We start from the raw sequence: 19,219 nt of genomic DNA, 5'->3' as shown, positions 1-19,219 counted from the left end.
AAGAGGTAAGAAGTTAGTCTCGCACACACAAAGACTAAGGTTTGCCTGTATGGTTGTAAGAAATGTTTTTAATTGCCCAAAGCATCACTTCTGCTGTGCTTAGAAGCAGTGCCTTCCATCATCCTTGAACAAGTGGCAGGGCCGATCAGCCATACAACAGATCGCCATAAAAATACGGCAACCACCACCAAAAAACCCCAAACCACTGCTGGTTAATGCAATACACTTAAAAATAGTAAACCACAGAATAACAAGCTTTCTTTAACCAGCCATGTTCCAGGACACAGCTTTTCCCTATCCCTCCCCACCAGTCATGAAACAAATCCTACCACGCAACCGGCAAGGAGGTTGTCTTTCTCGGGCTTCAGAACAGCAAGTGACTGAGTCGTGAGGGGGCACAGGAGGCCTTAGGGCTAGTGCAGAGTCAAACCCTCTCTGAGCGGGAACAACCCTGCTGTAAGTTGTCATGCTGCACAGGAAATTTAGCAGTACCACAGTTAGGAAGAACAGCTTTTGTCATCCTGCCAGTGCCTTTGTGGGGGAAGCTGACAGCGATCTAAGGCTCCAGAGGGAGAGACACACCGACACACAGCTGCAGAAAAAGCTTAAGAGGGGCAGACTACAGCTGGCAAGGGGAAGGAAGGAGGGCAGGCAGGGATCCTTCATCAGCTTTCACAGAGATTATGCGTTCCAGGTTTCTGAAGGCACATCATAAGCTTAGCAGCATTTGGGAGCCATTGTTTCTTGCTGGTCCTACTCAGAGGCTGCAGAGTGAAGCAGAGGTGAGCTGGAGGTGCTGATCACAATTTAAGAAAAATGGTCAAATTTGTGCTCCTTTCCCAAAATTACATGCTCTCACAGCTCTCAGTATGCCTTTCTTTCCTAGGAAAAAAATAATAATAAAAAAAATCATCAAGTAGTCTAACAGCTGTAGAGCCTACCTGTTGCTTACTAGAAAGGAGTAGGGAAACCAGGGCAAGTGCAAGGCAAGTCCATCCCAATCCACAAGGACAAAAATCACGGATGCCAGGTTCTCCTCCTGTATGAACGGGTTACGTCAGTTAAATTTAAAACTAAATACAGGCAGTTTAGAGGGACAGCTCAGGTTTCTAAGCTGGCAGAAGCCAGCACTGTCTGATGATGCCCAGAACAAGACTAAGGTTTTCAGGAAACAAATAATCCCTTTACAAAAAGTGCAGATTAGAGCATAAAGAACCATTTCCATATTGGACAGCCAGTTAGGTTTTCTCCCTGGAAAAGGAGCTCTGAGCCAGTATGGAAGGTGCTACAAGTGCAGTGTACTGACTAGTGTAAAGTGTAATGGAGCCATTTAATTCAAAAAAAAAACCCAACCCCAAACAACCCAGTGTTCATACTCTCTCTCTGAGGTTCATTAACCCTTTAAAAGAGTGCTTTATCCCCCCCCCCCCTTTTTACTTAAAGCCACAAACCAAAGTATTTAGGATTAATCGTCAATGCTACTGTGAGAAAGGCTTTGTCACAGAGGTTAGTGTTTGGGTATGCAGTGCTTACGTACACAGTGAAGACAAAAGAACCACTGATAGTTCAAATGTTAACAGCCACTACATGTTGCTGCAGGTTCATAGTTAAGGTTGGTTTCACTAATATTGATTAATAACACAGCCTACAGCCTGTGCCTTTGTCCACACGTGTAGTTACAATAAATGGAGCAGTGCTCAGCAGCAAGCAGTCAGGTACCCCTGATTTGGCCACAGCATTTAGTAGTTATATACCTTGCCATATGAACACAGTCATACTGGGTGTCATTAGAGGAGCATAATCTATTAATGATGTATCTGGAAGAAGTTTGGCATGCATGGGGCGTCAAAAGAAACTTTACTGCAGGTGCTATTTATCCTACAGGATCACAGTGCATAAACAGCAACAGAGTAGAGCATTTCCGTGATTTTACTCAAACAGTTCTGTCTGTCCCTGAGTGCTTTCTGACCACTTTGCTTCCCTGGACCTGATCCACTGCCAGCGTTTCAACCTCCGGCTGAGGCTGGGATGGCGTGACATGGTGGATGCGATGCGCCACCCCAATGTGTGCCTTGTGCGGCTTCTCTCGGGCTGGGCTGTGCGATTCACCGGATGCACGATCTGAAGCAATTGGTGGAATAACTAACGGCCTCTCCTTAATAAGATGTACCTCTGCCGTTTCCCTGGCCAACAGAAACGGAGTGGGATCAGGCATGGCATCCACAGGCTCTCTTAACAGCAGCTTCCGGCTATCCGATCCTATTCTGTAGGCCTCTTCAAACTCGGGGTTGAGTGGTGTTGACAGACTCTTCTTCATTCTGCGCCGTGGAGTCTCTGGCAGTTTATCTTTGGGAGGGGACGGCTTATAGTTGGACAACACGGGACTGCCAGAAGGGGTCCCCTCCGAAGTCCCGCTTGAACTCATCAGCTTCTTCTTAGTAGCATGCAGTTGAGAAGTTAAATAAGCAATAGTGCTCGCTCTCTGCTCTAGTTCGCTTGACAACATATTGAGCTTATGGCTTTTCATTTTTAACTCTTCCAAATACTTCTTTTCTCTTTCTTTAATAGTGTTTTCCAGCACCATTATCATCGCGTTCTTTTGTTCAAGTTCTTTCAGTAATTCATTATTTTCAGCCTCTTTGACTTTCAGCTGAGCTTCAAGATCTTCGCACTTTCTTTTGAGTTCATCACTTCTTGAACTCCCATTTCCTAGAAGAATGGGAAAAGCAGAAGCGTTTCAAGTTAACAATAGCCATTAAGTAAAATAGTGCAAGAGGATTCCTTTTGCTATTCCAAAGCCGTAAGAAAAATCCCTAAGCCTAACTTCAGCTAATACTCTTAAAATGACTTCATCTTCAGAAGCACCAGGACAGCTTTTAAGGAAATGATGATGAGCTAGCGCTACTCACCATGGTTTAGCAGTGTTTAATACTGTTGATACTAAGTAGAGACGCTTCACATGTTCTGGGGAACAGGGATTACAGAAACCATGCTTGCTGAACTTGCTCGAAATTGGAGCCATTTTGCAAATCCTCTAGTTATCAAGAGGAACTTCAGCTTATTCAAGCTGAACTGAATTCAGTTGCTCTGCTGAATTTGCCCACGTTCTCTCTCATTTGCAATACACCTCTTGTCCCACACTGTCCCTGATCTGGGAGGTTACTCCCAGGCAGTATTTTATTCCTGTGCTTCACCTGTTGGTAACATAATACATCTGAAAGAACTAGAATCTAGTGTGTGTGTGTGTGTATAAAAAAAAATAAAAGCTTTGTGGTGTAATTACAGTACCAGCTAAGTTTTAATAATAGTCTCACTCTTCTGCCCCTAAAATTCATGTCCCGTGTTCCCATATAGCGTGCACGGAACTGGCTGTCTAGTCAGAGAGAGGAGTCAGCAGTTCTACACTCTATTCCTGGCTCTTTCAAAGATTTCCTACATGGCCTTGGTAAAGAACTTGTGACATTTACTTCATAAATAACAGTAAGTCTGGAAAGTAGAAAACTACTCTTATACCTTTAGAATTTATAAAGTCAACATCCCAAGTGCAAAGTATTCTCACCTGCTTGTAATGGAGAAAATACAAACACTGAAAAAGGTGAGGAAGTTTAACATGAATGTTAAAAGAAAAATGCTACGTATTCCTTACCTGACAAGTCTGAACTCTTTACAGTCAGCTCATAGGTTAAATCTGAGGAAAAAAGTTGTTTATTTTTGTTAGAACATGATCATCTACCCCATACCCCACCCGGTGAGCATATTTACAACGCCATACTTCAATAAAAATATAACTAACTCTTCCCCCCACCTGAAGCAATAATAGGAGATCCACTGCAAATTATCAAATCTGTAAAACAACTGGAACCATCAGGTGACACATTGCTCTTTTTTTTAAAATTTTTGCTTAACGATCACACAGTTGTGCCCCGAGATACATGCTGATCACCCTAGATATACCCTGGTGCTGGGCTTTGTTGCTGAGGTTTCACTACTGAAGTAGGAAGCAGTTACACCATTCCTGTGAAAAGAATTAAGCACCGAATCAGCATCAGCATCCTCTCCCAGCTACCTGTGCAGTGCTGCTGCAGGCGTCGAATCTCCGCGTGCAGGCCTTTCAGGGTGTTGGCATGTTCTCGCTGGAGAAACAACAGATTCTTCTGGGCACTCTGTAGCTGGTTCTCCAGGTTTGAAGTTGCCATCCTGACATGCAGTCGCCCTGTCAGTAAACAGATGTAGAATTGTAACAGTGAGTTACCTTGCACATACAGAGATCCTCACTCTACAGCCAGGAACAGCTGAATTCTGCTATTAATGAAGTGATATGCAATCAAGCAAATGCCACAAAAGGTTTTTCTGTTTCATGACTGTTTCAATTAGAAGTGCTCTAAGTTCATAGAAAGCCTAATTATACTCTAGGCCAGAGCAGCATAGGGAACTCATTTGTTTGGAGTTAACACATTTAAAGGATTAACTTCAGACAGACTAAGTCACTAATGCTGTTACAAGATAGAAGTGGAGTTCTGAGAAATGGGCTAGCGTGTCCCTCTGTCTTGTTGGGGGTTTTCCACTTACTTCCAGGGATACAGGAATTAGTAACACCCCTGGACAAGAACAAGGAAGAAAGCACTAAAGCGCACCACCTCTGAAGAGAAATGCAAAACGGGTAATCTAACACACGGCCAGGCCCAGCGGTACCGGCACAGACATGGGTGCTACAGGGCGCCTTAGCCGAGATGTGCTCACTGGGACCTTCAAAGCTCTGGCTGCTGTTGCATTTCCTCAGCCATGCTAGAGCAGGATCCCGTAGCCGGTGCCGGCCCCACGCTACGGGAGACCGATGTCCCGCATGGGCCCGATGACATGGGACAAGACAATTGACAAGGACAATGTTTCATTTAAAGAGAAAAGAAACAGCTTTTTCTTGCTCAGGTTATGAATACATGGAAAACTGTTACACCGCTGGGTTTTCCTTGCGGAACAGCCTTATAAAACCAGGCCTTGACTACAGCAGTGCTCAGACTCAAAGATAGAAACGGTCAACTGTACGATGCCGAGGGGTGTTCTTGAAGGCCCCTGCACTGCCAGTGTTACTGCTGCTCCTGATAAGGCAACAATGGTTTTACATACACCCACAGGCCAAAGCGCTAAGAAACATCTGTCTGGTAGAGCTGGAGATACAGACTCCCAAATGAATTCCCCGATACAGAGGTAAAAAATAGCTCCTTGCACCAGGCACAGCCAGATGCTTCCTGTGGAGGAGCACGTGCTGTGCCCTGGGGCTCTCTTCTGTGACATTTGAAGGAGTACCTGGAGGAGCATCCAGAGAAGCACAAACAGGGGTTACCGTGTCCCTAGTGATCTCTAGTCACCAAGTCCGTCATGACACGATTTTGTTTATTGTCCTGTTTCCTAGTGAAAATAAGTATACTAATGAGAAAAAGCAACGATGACAGCATGCAATCCTTGTGCAACCTCAAAGCACAGCAATCACTCGGGTGTACTTTTAGTTGTTCTTGAATTTCACTGTGTGATCATTACCACTCTGCATGCACAGAGGGCTGTGTCATGAGCAATGCTGCTACAGCCAGGGCGCATGGTGCTGCTCCACCTACAGCTGGTTATAGAGGCTGCTGGGTCTACATGAGAAGAACTTTCCAGAAACGTCTGTCCTTAACTCCACATTACTACACTTTAAATTTCTTTAGCAAGAAAGCTGTCACGCTTGGGCAACTTTCTGAAAACTCTGGGAAGTCAGCCACCTTCTTGGGCAGCTCAGGAGCGCAAAGACAGCACAAAAATAGGAGCACAGACAAATTCTAGAGAGCCAGGCTAATGGGGATGCCAGAGTGACAGGCAGTAGCACATACTGGGTGGGAATTACACAAGCACCGGTGGGAGAAATACTTTCAGGGGGACAGAGCAGCACAGGGAACGATGTCACGGCCCCGGCCTACCACCAGGAGCGACGAGGAAAGGTTTGTCAAGTGCTTCTGCGCACTCCCCGTGCACAGCTGATGATCCAGCCTGTTGGGGCTGGGAGCCACAGCAGCCCTCTCCTGCTGCCACTGTAATCCAGCCAAGGAGGGGGGAGACCGATGAAGTGGTTAGGATGCTGGGTTAAACACTGCTGATACACGAGGAGCATTAGCTTTGTCATTACAGTACGAAAGGCTAAATTCAGTTATCATCTGTGTAGTTTTGTAAAAACAATTACAGTATTTAGGTTACAAAGATAAGCAAAGAATCAGGACTCCCGTTGCCTGGACAACCATCTGCAATGGCATTACAACCATGGTCTGTAATTACAGGACCACATGTTGTGCATAAGATAGAACTTAATTCTGTCCCGTGGCTGCCTCACAGGCACTTTAACGGTTTCGTCTTGCCGTATCAAGTGTTTTCCATTGGGCTCTTTTTCGTGTGTAGTTTTATGACAAAAATTTGATTCTACAAGTGCAGAATTGGTAGAGCATACACTCAGAGAAAGTAACACACTTTTGTCACTCCTAAACGTAACACAGCCCTGCATTTAATTTTATACTTTTTACTCCCCAAAAGAACACCAGACTCAGTGCTTCTGCGCCTCGGTAAAACATTTTTTTTTGGGGGTGGTGTGATGGTGTAAATAAATACACAGACACAGCCTCCCTGATTTCATGTGTGACCTTAACTGACATCATCATCAACTGACTTATACCTACAGAAGCACATATCTGATTGTAAAAAAAATAAAGGCTAAAAGACTTTCAAGGAATCCAGTGCTGTGCAAGGGGCAAAACGGAGCTCTCGGTTACTCTGTAACAGAGATCAAAGATTAAATTCAGCACTCAAGAAGAATGAGGGTAACGGTGCCAACTTGTGCTTTGTTGAGTGGAACGGGTCATTTTGCAATCACCATCGTTAGCAAACAAGCAAAAATTAGGGACCAAAAATATTCTAAGAAGAGGTTTCAGGGTTGGCTAAATAAGAAATAAGCCGAGTTGTGCATACAGGCTCCTGCTCTACAACTTGTGAAGAGCGGCCCATCTGTGCCGCGACTGCTTTCCACAGCCCGGCCGCAGAGGCGCCGGGACACTCCATTACCACCGCAGCGGTACCCCCTCACTGCCCACAGCGTCAGGGGACTACTTGAGGACAGACTACACGCTCCACAGCAACTACTGTGGGGCACCATTAGTTTTAAGGACTGATGATATTTTAGCTGTGTTACATTTTCAAAGTGACATCATCTTGTTTGCAAAGCTGACTTCAGACAGACAGAAGCTTTACTGAATTATCCAAGTACTTAAGTGATCTTTATACTCTTACCGACTGAATGTGACAGCAGAATAAAACCTGCGGAGTCCACGCCCTCACCGTAGCTGGTGCTCAGACTGCATGGTACACCGAGGCTCAGAAGGGATTTTTTTTAAATCAAGAAATGTATTTTCCAAAAGAAACTCTTAAGCACTGACAGTGCTAGGTGAAAGAATAGCCTACACATAATATCCTGAAGCCTTTACTATCACGATGGTTACTAATGGTAGCTTTACGCCTGTAATTATAATCTGAACAGAAAAAGACTTCATCACCAGCAACAAACAAAAAGTGTTTATAACTCAGTCCTTGCAAATAAATGCGTTTTTTAAAATGTTAGAAAATGTTAGAAAATTTAGTTTCTAAATGTTAGAAAAAGCAAAACAAGGCTGTCACTATTAATCTCCTCAATTGTTTTTTCACCTTGATCTCTTGCATCTTAAAGATCACACTATGATTACCTCTTCTGAAGAAAAAATAAATAATCAGAGGCAGGCTAGTTCTATAGGCTTCGGAAGAAAATAAAAATTACCAGCACCAGAGCATCATCTTCCCTGCAGCACCAGTAAGTTAATCAGTGAGAGCAATTAAGTCAATCCCCTTTGAATTTTAGCTGCAGCCCTTCTGCACTAAGTAGTTTCTCTCCTCGGAGGATAAAGGATCGGAGGGCTGACTTTCCCACAAGTCTTCTGCAACCTTCCTATACTTCTCTTCCTCACTGCAGCCTTGTTGCCTGCCCCTCCTCTCTCCTTTTCTTCAAGGGAAAGGGAAGGCCACCGTGGTAAAGCCATAGCTTCCACAGAATTTATGGGCAGCAGCTTCAGTTCAAACCCCGCTCTACCCATCCCTGTCACATCTTTTTAGCCAGCACATACAAACACTGCAATCCGTGCACGTGTGTTCTGGGCAACGGCCAAAACCATCTACCATAAAAACAGGGAAAGGGGAAAGCGTCTTGCATAGATAGTCACTGTACGGAGACACTTTTGCTATGAAATCTGCTTAGAGTTGTGCAAATTGGTATTACTGAGGATCTATTACAAGCCACTATTCACTTTGTACCTATTTTACACCAAATCTTAAACCACAAAAATCAGACCTAATGTTATTAAAGCCTGAGATCTGGACGAAATGGATTTCAACTGAATATGCATGATCTGTCAACTAAGCTCATTAGCACAATATTAAAAATATTTTTGATTGCTTTTGCAGCCATACTTATAAGGAAATTTCCATTGCACAAATGAGGGAAGGAAAAAACCTCTCATCTGCAGTCTGAACAGCTCTCAGATACCCACAATCACCTGCACTTTACCCCATTCTAAGTTCAGCAATATTTTTCCCTGTAGGAACATTTTTAGCCAGTGCCTAACGAAAAAGCTGGCCAAACTGCCACAGCAGAAGCCAACTAAAGAGAAAATATTTATCTTTCTAGAATAATACCAAATTGTTTTATGCCCCTAGAGATCATACAACTGAACCGGACACAAGAAGATTGAAAATATGGATAGGATATAGAGTAAGTCAGGCCAACAACCTAGCCAATTCACCTGGTGTTGGGCAAGTTTACTAAACAGACCATTTCTGAAGATCAGAAAGATGAGGTTAAAAGGAGGGGAAAAAGCCTCTCAGCATGACATCCCAGAAGAGTGCTCCTGAAAGCAGGAACTCAAGAGCAGGACACCAGTGGCACTCCCTCCAGGAAACGTGGTGTTGCCATTACCTGTCTTAACAGGTGTGCAGCGTGCTACGTACAAAACGCAGTGCAGTTCATGCCTTACCACCACGCTATTTGTACTGCTTGCACAGCTTGGTCTGATTTCTCCAGCTATGCCAGTGGGGGGTTATTTTACTTTTCTTGCTTTGCTGGTGGCGGCTTGTGATTTTGGAATCGTTTACTATATGAAAAATACTGCTGAGCTGAGTAATTGCTTTAACTGAGGAATTACTCAATAATCAATATGAAGGACTTAACTTCCCTACCGAGTATACCAACTGGCGCCACCATTTAAAGACTGCTCTGGCAATTGTTCTGCTTTTGGGTCAGACAAGAGAAGTATCTTCAGCCACCTGAATAAAGAGTACCTTAAAGAGCCCGGAGACACCACATGTATTTTGTAAAGGGACAGAACCTGGGAGGGAAGTAGATGTCCTGGCTGTGACCCTCCTGGGTGCTCACATCCACAAGGCTTCCACAGGACAGGGCAAGAGGGGACAGTACTTGCTTCAACAGAGACTCAGCGGTATTTGTTGTCCAAATTGTTATGATCCTTTGATTATGCCCTTAAAAAGTCCACCCAAATCATGTATTTCAATTTAAAGCATACTGGCTGAAAACAGTGTTTTGTGGGGTGGTGGGTTTCCCCCCCAGAAGTGGCAGTAGGAAACTATGCTCATTTGTGACTGGGAAGTCATTTGCATACAACTAGTTTTCTAAGTCAATTAGTTTTGAATAATTAGATTATTAAATACTTGAATAATTGGATTACTAAAACACTGAAGGTTTTTATTTCTGTTTTTCCCACTTACCATCTGTTTGCGTATTTTGTACATTTCATAACATCTTACAACTGCTCAACTTCTTTGTTTATGTAGGTTGTGTAAAGATCAAAGGACACCATGCAAAAATATAGACTAATTTTTAAAGCCAGAAACATTGACAACTGTCACAAAGTTAAACCATGCATTGAAACTTGAAAAAGCTATTATAAATTAACAGCACCCCTTTAATTCTGCATTCTCACCATTAGTGAAAGCTACTCCGATTGCATAAAACATTTTATTTAATGTTAATCTCAAATTTGTCAGCAGCTCATCGGATACGATGCAAGTGAGACCTACTGACCCATGCAATCTCAGTCAGAAGTTTTTTAAATGGGAATAGACTCAGGAGATGTAATGAAAAAGAAACAATTATATTAAAAAAGAATTAACAGTTTCTTTTAATACAAGCCAGTGAACATTCTCCCACCACTTCCCTAGGCAGATGCTTTAACTTAGTTCCAGGGAGTTTGGTTAGCGGGATTTACAGCTACTCCAAGTTCCTTAACAATTCTTAACCCGCTGTTTCTTGGTGCGCAGCACTCAGCCACAAATCACATCCAACAACTGCTCTCGTGGGCAGCTGAGATCTTACAGAAAACGTGGTCTTGGGAGGGGTCAGTCTAAATAAAAAAATAATAATAATAAAAAAATTCTATTCAGGTACGTCTCCTGTTGGGGTTTCAAAGAGGAAATCCTATAAAGCAGTTCTGGGATTGCACTAAGCTGATTTCATCTCCTGCTCTCTGAAACAAGAAAGAACATGCAGCCAAGAATAAGGCTACGATCAAAAAGCACAAGCTAAACAGCAAAATGCAGAAGTCAGCTGAGCCCTTAATAGCCCAGATGAGCAATCTTCACTCTCTCACCGTGGAAATCGGTGGGACAGCTCTCAAAGCAACCAATCTCTGGCTGGATTTCGTCAGATGAATTAAGCCAACGCTGGGAAGAAAGCTGTAACTGCATACACCACAGAACAGTTATGTCACCATGGTTTTTCCGCCTTCCCTCTCGTCTCCAACTTTAAAATAAATAAATTAAAAAAAAAAATGTTTGCTATGTTCTTACACAAAAGGAACTGTGCAATGCAGAGCTAGGCAAACTCCCACTAGGAATGCATATGTCATTTGATAAGGATGATAAATCATTAAAAGGGGCACTGCAGTGTTCAACACTGCAGTGGTAACACACCTCCTCTTTTGCAGCAAGACTTTCACTAAACACCAACAGTGTCCAACCTGCCACAGTTCCACAAGCTGTATCCGGTTGGTATGCTGCATTCCATCCTTAAAACATGCAAAATTTCTTAATTCTCAGGATCACCATCACAAGACGTTTCTAGGTATAGCTAGGAATGTAGATCTGGAGACAGCTCAAAGATTGAGCCTCAAGTCCTCCAAACAATGGAGTCACAATTTCTCTTGACTATAGCCGAGGAGGAACAAATGGAATGAATTAAACAGCATTCCATTGGGAACATTAAGTGCAACACTTCAATCCTTGCTGCACCTACCTAAGCCCTCATCTTCCCGTAAAGTGGAGAAGGTAACTTTAATTAGCATTCTTGTAACCTCACCTTAAAAAGGAACGGCTCCGCCTCTTTTACAAGTGCAGGTTCCCTTAAAAAGGGAACAACAACAAAAAAAAATCTTAAATTGAAAATTAAAAATATTAAACAAGAGCTTCCAAAATGCAACTTCTTCGCATGCTCACCATAAACAACCACTAACATTTTAACAGCCAAATCTTGCCTTGCAGATGATGTGCAGGCTCCAGGCCTTTTCTGATCTTAAGTATTTGGCTAGAGTTCAAAATATTTCAAGGCAATGAGCACCTGGCTGTGTATTAGGTGCCTTTGTACAAAATCAGAGCATCTCTATACCCCATTGCAGGGTAAGAGGAGGGAGATGCTAATCTATGACTTTAGACACAGTCCGAAGGAAGCTACTGGAACGAAGCCCAACCAACCATAGTTATTTAACATTGTAATTCCTGTTTGATATCCCCTAAACAAAACAGAATAACCTCCTTTTACGTGGATGGGGTGACTATCACCTGAGAAGCTGCTTTAGCTCCCTGCCAACACATATCCAAATCTTCCTGAAACATCTATGGGCAGGCAGGCATTTTCCTCTCAACTGGTATGTAGCCAGGGCCACCTCAAAATGTGACAAAACTGCCAAAATGCCTTTTGTATGCTGTACAAAATACAATTTCAAGAACTAACTAAGGACACAGGAGTCTTCTCGGAAGAACCTTCAAAGTTTTAGCCAGTCCCCATTTTAAAGACTGTCATTGAACTGACCAAACATTTTTAAATAACGTAGCTCCAGAGATAAAATGCCGAACTAACAGACACTTAGCTGTTCTTTGCTTAGATCAGCTCTCCATCTCCAGAGACATATGCCATCCCCAAAGTGTTTGTTCAGCTTATTTCAAAGGACATAATAAAGGAAACCCTGCCGTCTCCACAGCCAACTGGAGGGCTTTGCTATCTTTCTGCTTGGACATTTGCTTTAAGCCCCCCCACCCCCCAATCTGATACCATTATACTTCTACTAATGTAGATCCGGCAATAATACAGTTTAATAACAGCTTATCACACAGTTTCAGATTTATGCTCGCCCCTCATTCATCTGTGCATTAGACTAAACCACTTTAGTTCAATATTTCTTGAAGCCATGCTTTTCAGACTATACGCTAGGCCTACACAACCACCTTCTGAATGTCTTTCCCCTTCTCCAGTGCTCCCTTATCAGTAACGAGTACATCTTACAGCAACAACTCTATCCCCCTCTTCCTCTGCCTTCTGTGTTAAAGTATAGCAATACTTAGATGTAATCATTGTCTCAATAGCTTGTTTTCATATTCTTTTAGTTTGTGTGTTTTAAGCCAAGCAAAATTAGTAGTTCTTTCCTGGAGACAACTGAGGGGAAAAAGGAAACGTGCCGCTCTCCTCCCAGAGGAAGGATATGATTTCGCTTTCTCAGCTCCTTTTCTACTTCTACTGCTTTTCAATGCTATTTTACTCAGTTGTTTCTCTGCCTGGCTTCCCCTTCATTTTTCTGATCAGAGATTCTGCAGACTCTTTACAGTTAATCTCTGAATGTCCCTGAGGAAGCACAGGTTTTAATATTCTAGTAAGAAAATAATTTTTTGTTAATCCAACAGCAACTGGTATGGCAGCAGGAAGAGTAATTAAGTGGACACACTCCTGGTAGCAATGATTTAATTCTCCTAGACACTCTAAATGAACAAGCTGGTACTTTGCACAGAAATCGCTGACTGCTTATGTGCCCAACTCTCTACCTGAAGTCACGAAGACTGACAGGCATAATTCACGTGGAGTTTTCTCCATCCTTGAGACCACACAACCCCAGAGCTGTAACAATGGAAGAAGACTAAAAGTAATCAGATGTTAAGACCACTACCATGACAGAGACTGTTAGACAATCAAATCAACCAGTCCTGCACTGGCATGATATACAGATACAATTATTCGGATACCCAATACCAGGGTATCCAATGCTATGGCTGTACAGCTGTCAAGAAGAAATAGCCAATGAAAACAACCTAATTTGGGCATAATTCTCTTTAGGTAAACAAAGAAGGTATCATCTAAATAACACCAATTACTTCGAAAGAACCCCTTTAACAATGATGAAGTCCATGTTATTTTTATTTTTTTTAAAGTGACAATAAAAGCCCTCATGAGTCAGGCTACATCATCTTAATTTAGAGGAACAGGTTCCTTCTCTTCTGCTTTCTAGCACACGCTCCTGATGCGTGGCTTTTCTACTTTTTTCACCCCTTCATTCTGAGGATAAAATAGTTTGTTATTTTAACATAATCTCCATCAAAATTACTACACTGGTTTCACGTAAGTGACTTGGTTGGGCATTTCCTCCACCCCCAACAGGGAAATAACCTGCCACCACACAGGCATGCAACTATTTAGCTATCCAGCCTAGCCGTGGCTTTGTCTCACCCCTTCCGCTTGCATATACTGAGCAAGAATTTACTGTCGCGTTTCTGAAACGCTTCAAAGTCACCTTCCTGGTCATTCAGTGAACCAGGTCAGGGAACTGGTCCAGATGACAACAAACTCGTTTTTTCACTGGCTACTTTTCAGGTGATGGGTTCACCATGCAGCACTGCAGGAACGTCTGCAGCTGATAGGGAAGGTGGGGAAAAAAACCCAAAACCAAAACAGTAACCGGGGCAGGGGGTGGTACAGGCAGAACTGCTTCCTGCAGCAGGGCCAGCTCCAGGCACTCACCTGAACTTGAGCTCCTACTGCCAAGAACTGCAGAAATGATGATTTTCAGAGTTTACCTGGAATATTTGTGAAACACATCAAAAGGCACTGAAGCCTTACAGCAAGCTAAATAAATCTGTCCTCCTAGGAGAGATCTATTTACAGAGAACAGTTATTGTAACAGCAACTCTACAGAATAGCACAACTATTTTTCAGGCAAGTTTAACAAGCTGAGGAGTATGCTTTTCTCTAATGCATTCTGTGATGCTCTTTCATAAGCCATTGACTTTATTATTTTAGAACAGCAACTACGATCAAACACAAAAATTGGTCTCCACTTTGCTAAAGTAAAGGTTTTGAGACCTGCTGACGAAGGAAATCTAGTGGTGGTGATGACCTATGTCTAAGTCCTTTCTTAAGCAAGTATAAGATTTTTTTTTTTTTAAAAAGTAAATAGGATGCCAAGACAAAGAATTTCAAACAGAGATGCTTTATACTGTTACTTACATAACCCAGGTATCTCAAATTGAGACAATAAAACTGTACACAGCTTAAATCAAGCTTTCATGAGGCACAGAAAGCAAACAAGCACACATACTTTTATTACAAAGGAAACCTCCCGCTAATGACATCATTCACATGATTTTTTCCACACAGATGGACACTTCCTAAACTCAACACCTCTACTCCACAGAGGTGCGATATGCTGCACCTTTTGTGCCCTCCCTCTGGGCACTGACTCAGATTACAGGGAGCTACTGTTCCCTGGCGTATTTTCGCCTTTCTAGAGGCAGGTACCATTCTGTTTAGGGAGAAGCCATGAAATTTTACAGTTTTCAGTCAAGCAATGTTTTTTAACAACATCGATCTTAAATCCTGTCTCTCACCCAAATAATTAAGACCAACAAGCAACAAGGTATTTTAGTGTTTTAACCCAAAGATTTTCTAGGAGTGAAATGAGAGCAAACATGCCCCTCAATAGCAGGAAAGAAACAGTGATCCAAATAAAAGGCTTTTTTTTAAGGATTATTTAACGCCTCCCCCCAACAAACAGCTTGCAGAAGTTCTGCTACACTCCAAGGACATTGTTTTCAGCAATATTTTGTCATGCCTCTAACTTCTAGTAGTAAATAAATGTATTGCTCCCATTTATAGTACCATGCTCTTTAACATCACCAGGAGAAATGAGCTGGTAGATAACCATAAAACATTATTAGACAAAATTATTCACTGATCACATGGAGATACTAACACACATTATCACACTGCCGGACATCCTTGTTTAGAGGAAGACAATTTTTATATCACTTAAAAACAAGCACAGAGACTAATCAGGCACACAGTCATTGAAGACACTACAGCCAGATATATAAAGGATGCCAGGTCTTGTCAAGCAAGTGAAGGAATCGGAGGTGAGGTACGGCAGGTAGCTAACATTCAAACTTGGCTCTACTAAATGCACTGTTCATTATCTTCATTTGCTTTTTCAGATATCGCATTAGATTAGTGCGCAAGAAAGGAGCAGAGAGTTTGTTTTGGCATGCCGCAGATGCAAAGGAAGCCAGAGCTCTAGCGATAAGATTTCTGCCTGAACAAAGGGCACCCTCCCCGCTTCAACTCCACCCCGGCTCTGGGCAGCGGCACTCAGTACCATTGTTTCCAGGGACAGGACAAGCTCTGCCAGAGACCGTTCTGACAATACTGGTTATGGTTACACAATATTAGCTTATTGCAGCATATTTGTATCAATAACAACAGTGTGGTAGCTGCAGTAAGGCACACAGACTTATGTCTATGCTTTTCAACGTTTCACAGCTACTCACAATGTTTTATTGTGTGCTGCAGCAGACGTGAAAGAGGCTGCAGAAAGCCAAACCAGAGACTTTCATGCAACTATCATTTTTCGACACCAAAAGTCCTTAGATCTTTCCTCTCTTCATCTGTGACTTTGCTTTTTAAACCAGCAGTAGGAAAAGCTATGCCCTTGTCTAGTCAGAACACACTTAACTATTTCCCCTAAAGCATCAAGTTATCTGACGTGCTGATTTTTCAGTAAATTACTGCTCATCAAAAACCACCGTTAGTTACCAACAGACATACATACAGATACACAAATATATACAGAAAATATCACTTGTCAGCAAAAAAATTCTTAAGCATTATAAATGATTTCAGAAAGATGGTGTCTGTTCTCTGTACAAAGTAAACTACAATTTACTACTTTTTTTAAACTTTACTGTGAAAAATGAGGTTAAACATGAGCTTGAGTAAAAAGATGAATTACATAATAGTATTCTGTTTACACAAGTAAGTATTGCAATATGTTGTGAATCCTGAGGATATAAAAGCAATCCTTCAAAGTTTTGCTACTTTAAAACACCATTTTTTAAGCCATAGAGAAGTAATGAGACACCTAGAAATGAGAGCCTAACAGAGTAGCAAAAGTAAACTTGCAAACTAGTTTATTACAACTGTATTCCCTCAATTATACTGTTTATAATAGTCAAGAAATATTTTACTTTACATTAGGATCCACATTCAGGAATAATAGCACGGGGGAGTTTTTCTTCTACCTACTGCTGTTAAAGGATTGACTAACATAGTAGATCTGGATGAACAAATATATTGTCCTTAATACCTACAGCCTCTTGAATTAGGGCACACAGAGGAACAGTTTGATTTTTGTAACTCCAATGACAAAATGTATTTTAAAAAATCATTTAAAAGCCCTGAAAGTACGCAATTATATCTGAAATCTGAAGTAAAGGAAACAACTTTAAGGAATGAAGTAAGAAAGATTGCTATTTTAGAGTTTGCAACAACTACTGGACTGAAAACTACATACAGCATTTGGATTGGTCATGAGACCATCTTTTCTAAGGGGATGGGGGAGGAAACTTTAAAGATATACTAAGCAGAAGTATGGTAATAGGATGAAAACAAGTAGTTACACATCAGTTTAGCCAATATTCTTTTTTTCTACTTAAGCAGCTGATACTTTCCTCTGTTATGACCTCCCGATCTTTGTTGTTTCACTAAAAATGACTGCTGGGACCTCAGTACAACCAAAAGCTTGAAAAATTTAACAATATTACAAGTCTGCCATTAGCTGTTTATAAAGCACTTGCTTTTAAATAGCCAAATCAAAAAGCAATGTGCAGTTTAAGAGCATAAATGTCTGTATTTAGTCTAGCCTCTCCCAGAGGTTCAGTCATAATAAAGCACTACAGAATTACATTCACTAAGGAACAAGTAGAATGGAAAAAGGCACTGTATTTACAGTCACATCCATTTGTCTTTTTTTTTTAATTAAGGAGCATAATTTATATTGCAAAAGCATCAATAAAGCTTTTTAAGCTTAAGCATCTTACCATCTAGGAAAAGCCAACAAGTACCCTGGATGCTTCTTATGCACCTGCAATGCAGATCAAAATGGACAATTCCACCCTCAGGGCTGCCTCAGCTTCTGTGTTTTTATTTACCTTCACTGTCTCAGCTTTACACAATTTAGTAAGGCAAACTCAAACGCATACCACTGCTGTCCATGGTGGGAAGGGCCCCTCCTTCCTCCCTCCCTGCTGTCCCACCCCATGTCCTGCGTAGGGAAACAGAGCATCTATGCGGCTGGAAGAATCTCCATGTCTGAAGACGCCATGCACTTTGCTGCCTGTGGCTTGTGGATATGGCATTCTCCTCAGGAGGAAAAATCTCATCTCAGGTGAAGATTACTCCTTACCCACTCCAAAATGTACACAATACATCCATCCATCCATCCTTCCTTCTTTTCTTTGCAGGCCCTGTATTACCCATGAACACGACACTGTTGTCACTTTCTGAAGTGAAAACGTACCATACAAAAGGAAACTGTGAAGGATGAAAGAGGATGCAATGTAAAACCTGCCCCAGTGGGTGTGGGTGGGAGTCAGCAGCTCCACTGAAGCATATCTGAATTGTGCAGACGGCGAGGCTGGGGAGGGAGGTGAATGGGCGGACCGCTCCCTCCTGAGCTAGGATACATTCGCAGCCAGAAATGAAAGAAACGTCCTTGCCCCTGAACCAGCAGAACCGGAAAGATAAGGGGAAAAGTGAGCTGCAGGATAGCCCCTTTTCTCCTTTGCTGCTTTAGTGACCCGAAAAAGGGCCTTTTATGCTCTTAAGAGAGAAAAGCAGGCACTTTGGTCCAGTGCCAACACACCCTCGCAGCGGCACGCCGGTCCAGGAGCAGCCCATCCCACACACCCAGCGGTGCTCTTCGCTGCGTTACAGCGGGCGCCCCGCGGCCCAGGCGGGCTGCCCTCGCCCCGCCGCCGCGGCGGCAGGAGATCTTTCTCCCCCGAGGCGCTGCTTTTCCAGCCGGCGCAGGACCCAGGACCGCGACCACCCCTCCTAACGCAGAGAGGGGCCAGCGGGGCGCCCCGACACAGCCCGCCCGCCGCCTCCGGGAGGTGGGGGTGTGCGGGAGGACGACGCACCCGCCTCACGGGGCCGCGGTGGGCGGGGAGGGCCTCCCCGGCGGGCCCGGGGCCGCACAGGAGACAGCCGGTGGGTCCGTGTGAGGAGGGGGGGGGGGGGGGGGAAGGCCTCAGCCCCCTCACGGAGCAGCGATGCCGCTAACCCGCCCCACACCCAGCCCCGGGGGGATCACGATGCCGTTAACGCCCCCTCAGCTGGCCCAGCGTGGAGGGGACAGGGTGCTGTGACACCCCCCCCCCACCCCCCCAGCCGGCCCGGGGCCGCCGCCGCTCCCCGGCCCCTCACCTGCTCAGCGCACCGAGGCGGCTCCCTCCCGCCGCAGGCCCCCACGGGCGCACCGGTCCGCCCACCCCTCGCTGCCAGCGGCACGCAGCCGGGTCAGCCGCTGCCAGCGCTCATCGCCCCTCACCACCAGCCCGAAGGAGCCGAGGGGCGCCCCGCGGGGCCGGCACTTACCGGCCGCGGGGGGGGGGGGGGAACGGGACCGGGGGCGGCGGCGCAGGCGCAGGTGCGGCTGCGGCAGCCCGGCCCGTCGCTATGGCAACGGGGGTCAGCGCTGTCATCGGCCGCGGCCTTATCCCCGCCCACGGGGGGCGGGGGGGGGAGGCGGGGGCGTGCGCCTGCCCCGCGCGCTCGGGAGCGGAGGGCGCGTGC

The 19,219-nt window shown here is 44.0% G+C and overlaps 1 protein-coding gene across 2 annotated transcripts; it reads right to left on the bottom strand.

The window, feature by feature from the left end:
* Nucleotides 1-48: 48 nt before the first annotated feature.
* Nucleotides 49-19,033, bottom strand: CCDC92 (coiled-coil domain containing 92). Of its 2 annotated transcripts, none has more exons than XM_076352613.1 (4): nucleotides 19,022-19,033; nucleotides 4,067-4,213; nucleotides 3,647-3,688; nucleotides 49-2,709 (listed from the first exon to the last, which is right to left on the bottom strand). In XM_076352613.1, exons 2-4 carry the CDS (start codon nucleotides 4,194-4,196, stop codon nucleotides 1,934-1,936), a joined length of 948 nt encoding a protein of 315 aa, XP_076208728.1. In that variant the 5' UTR covers nucleotides 4,197-4,213; nucleotides 19,022-19,033; the 3' UTR covers nucleotides 49-1,933. The 2 variants fall into 2 exon arrangements, with proteins under 2 accessions (XP_076208728.1, XP_076208727.1); XM_076352612.1 differs by lacking the exon at nucleotides 19,022-19,033 and adding an exon at nucleotides 18,851-18,978.
* Between the last annotated feature and the right edge of the window lie 186 nt (nucleotides 19,034-19,219).

Source organism: Aptenodytes patagonicus, chromosome 15 (assembly GCF_965638725.1).
Source record: "Aptenodytes patagonicus chromosome 15, bAptPat1.pri.cur, whole genome shotgun sequence".
NCBI classification, from domain to species: Eukaryota; Metazoa; Chordata; class Aves; order Sphenisciformes; family Spheniscidae; genus Aptenodytes; species Aptenodytes patagonicus.
The sequence above is the reverse complement of the archived record's forward strand: the minus strand, read 5'-3'. Positions and strand labels throughout refer to the sequence as shown.

What these genes read in the sequence shown, in the direction of transcription:
- CCDC92 (XM_076352613.1), bottom strand. Translation starts at nt 4,196, where the DNA reads ATGGCAACTTCAAACCTGGAGAACCAGCTACAGAGTGCCCAGAAGAAT. An exon ending in CCTGCAGCAGCACTGCACAG is followed by an intron (nt 3,689 to 4,066) that starts GTAGCTGGGAGA and finishes TTTTTTCCTCAG; the next exon opens with ATTTAACCTATGAGCTGACT. An exon ending in AAAGAGTTCAGACTTGTCAG is followed by an intron (nt 2,710 to 3,646) that starts GTAAGGAATACG and finishes CCATTCTTCTAG; the next exon opens with GAAATGGGAGTTCAAGAAGT.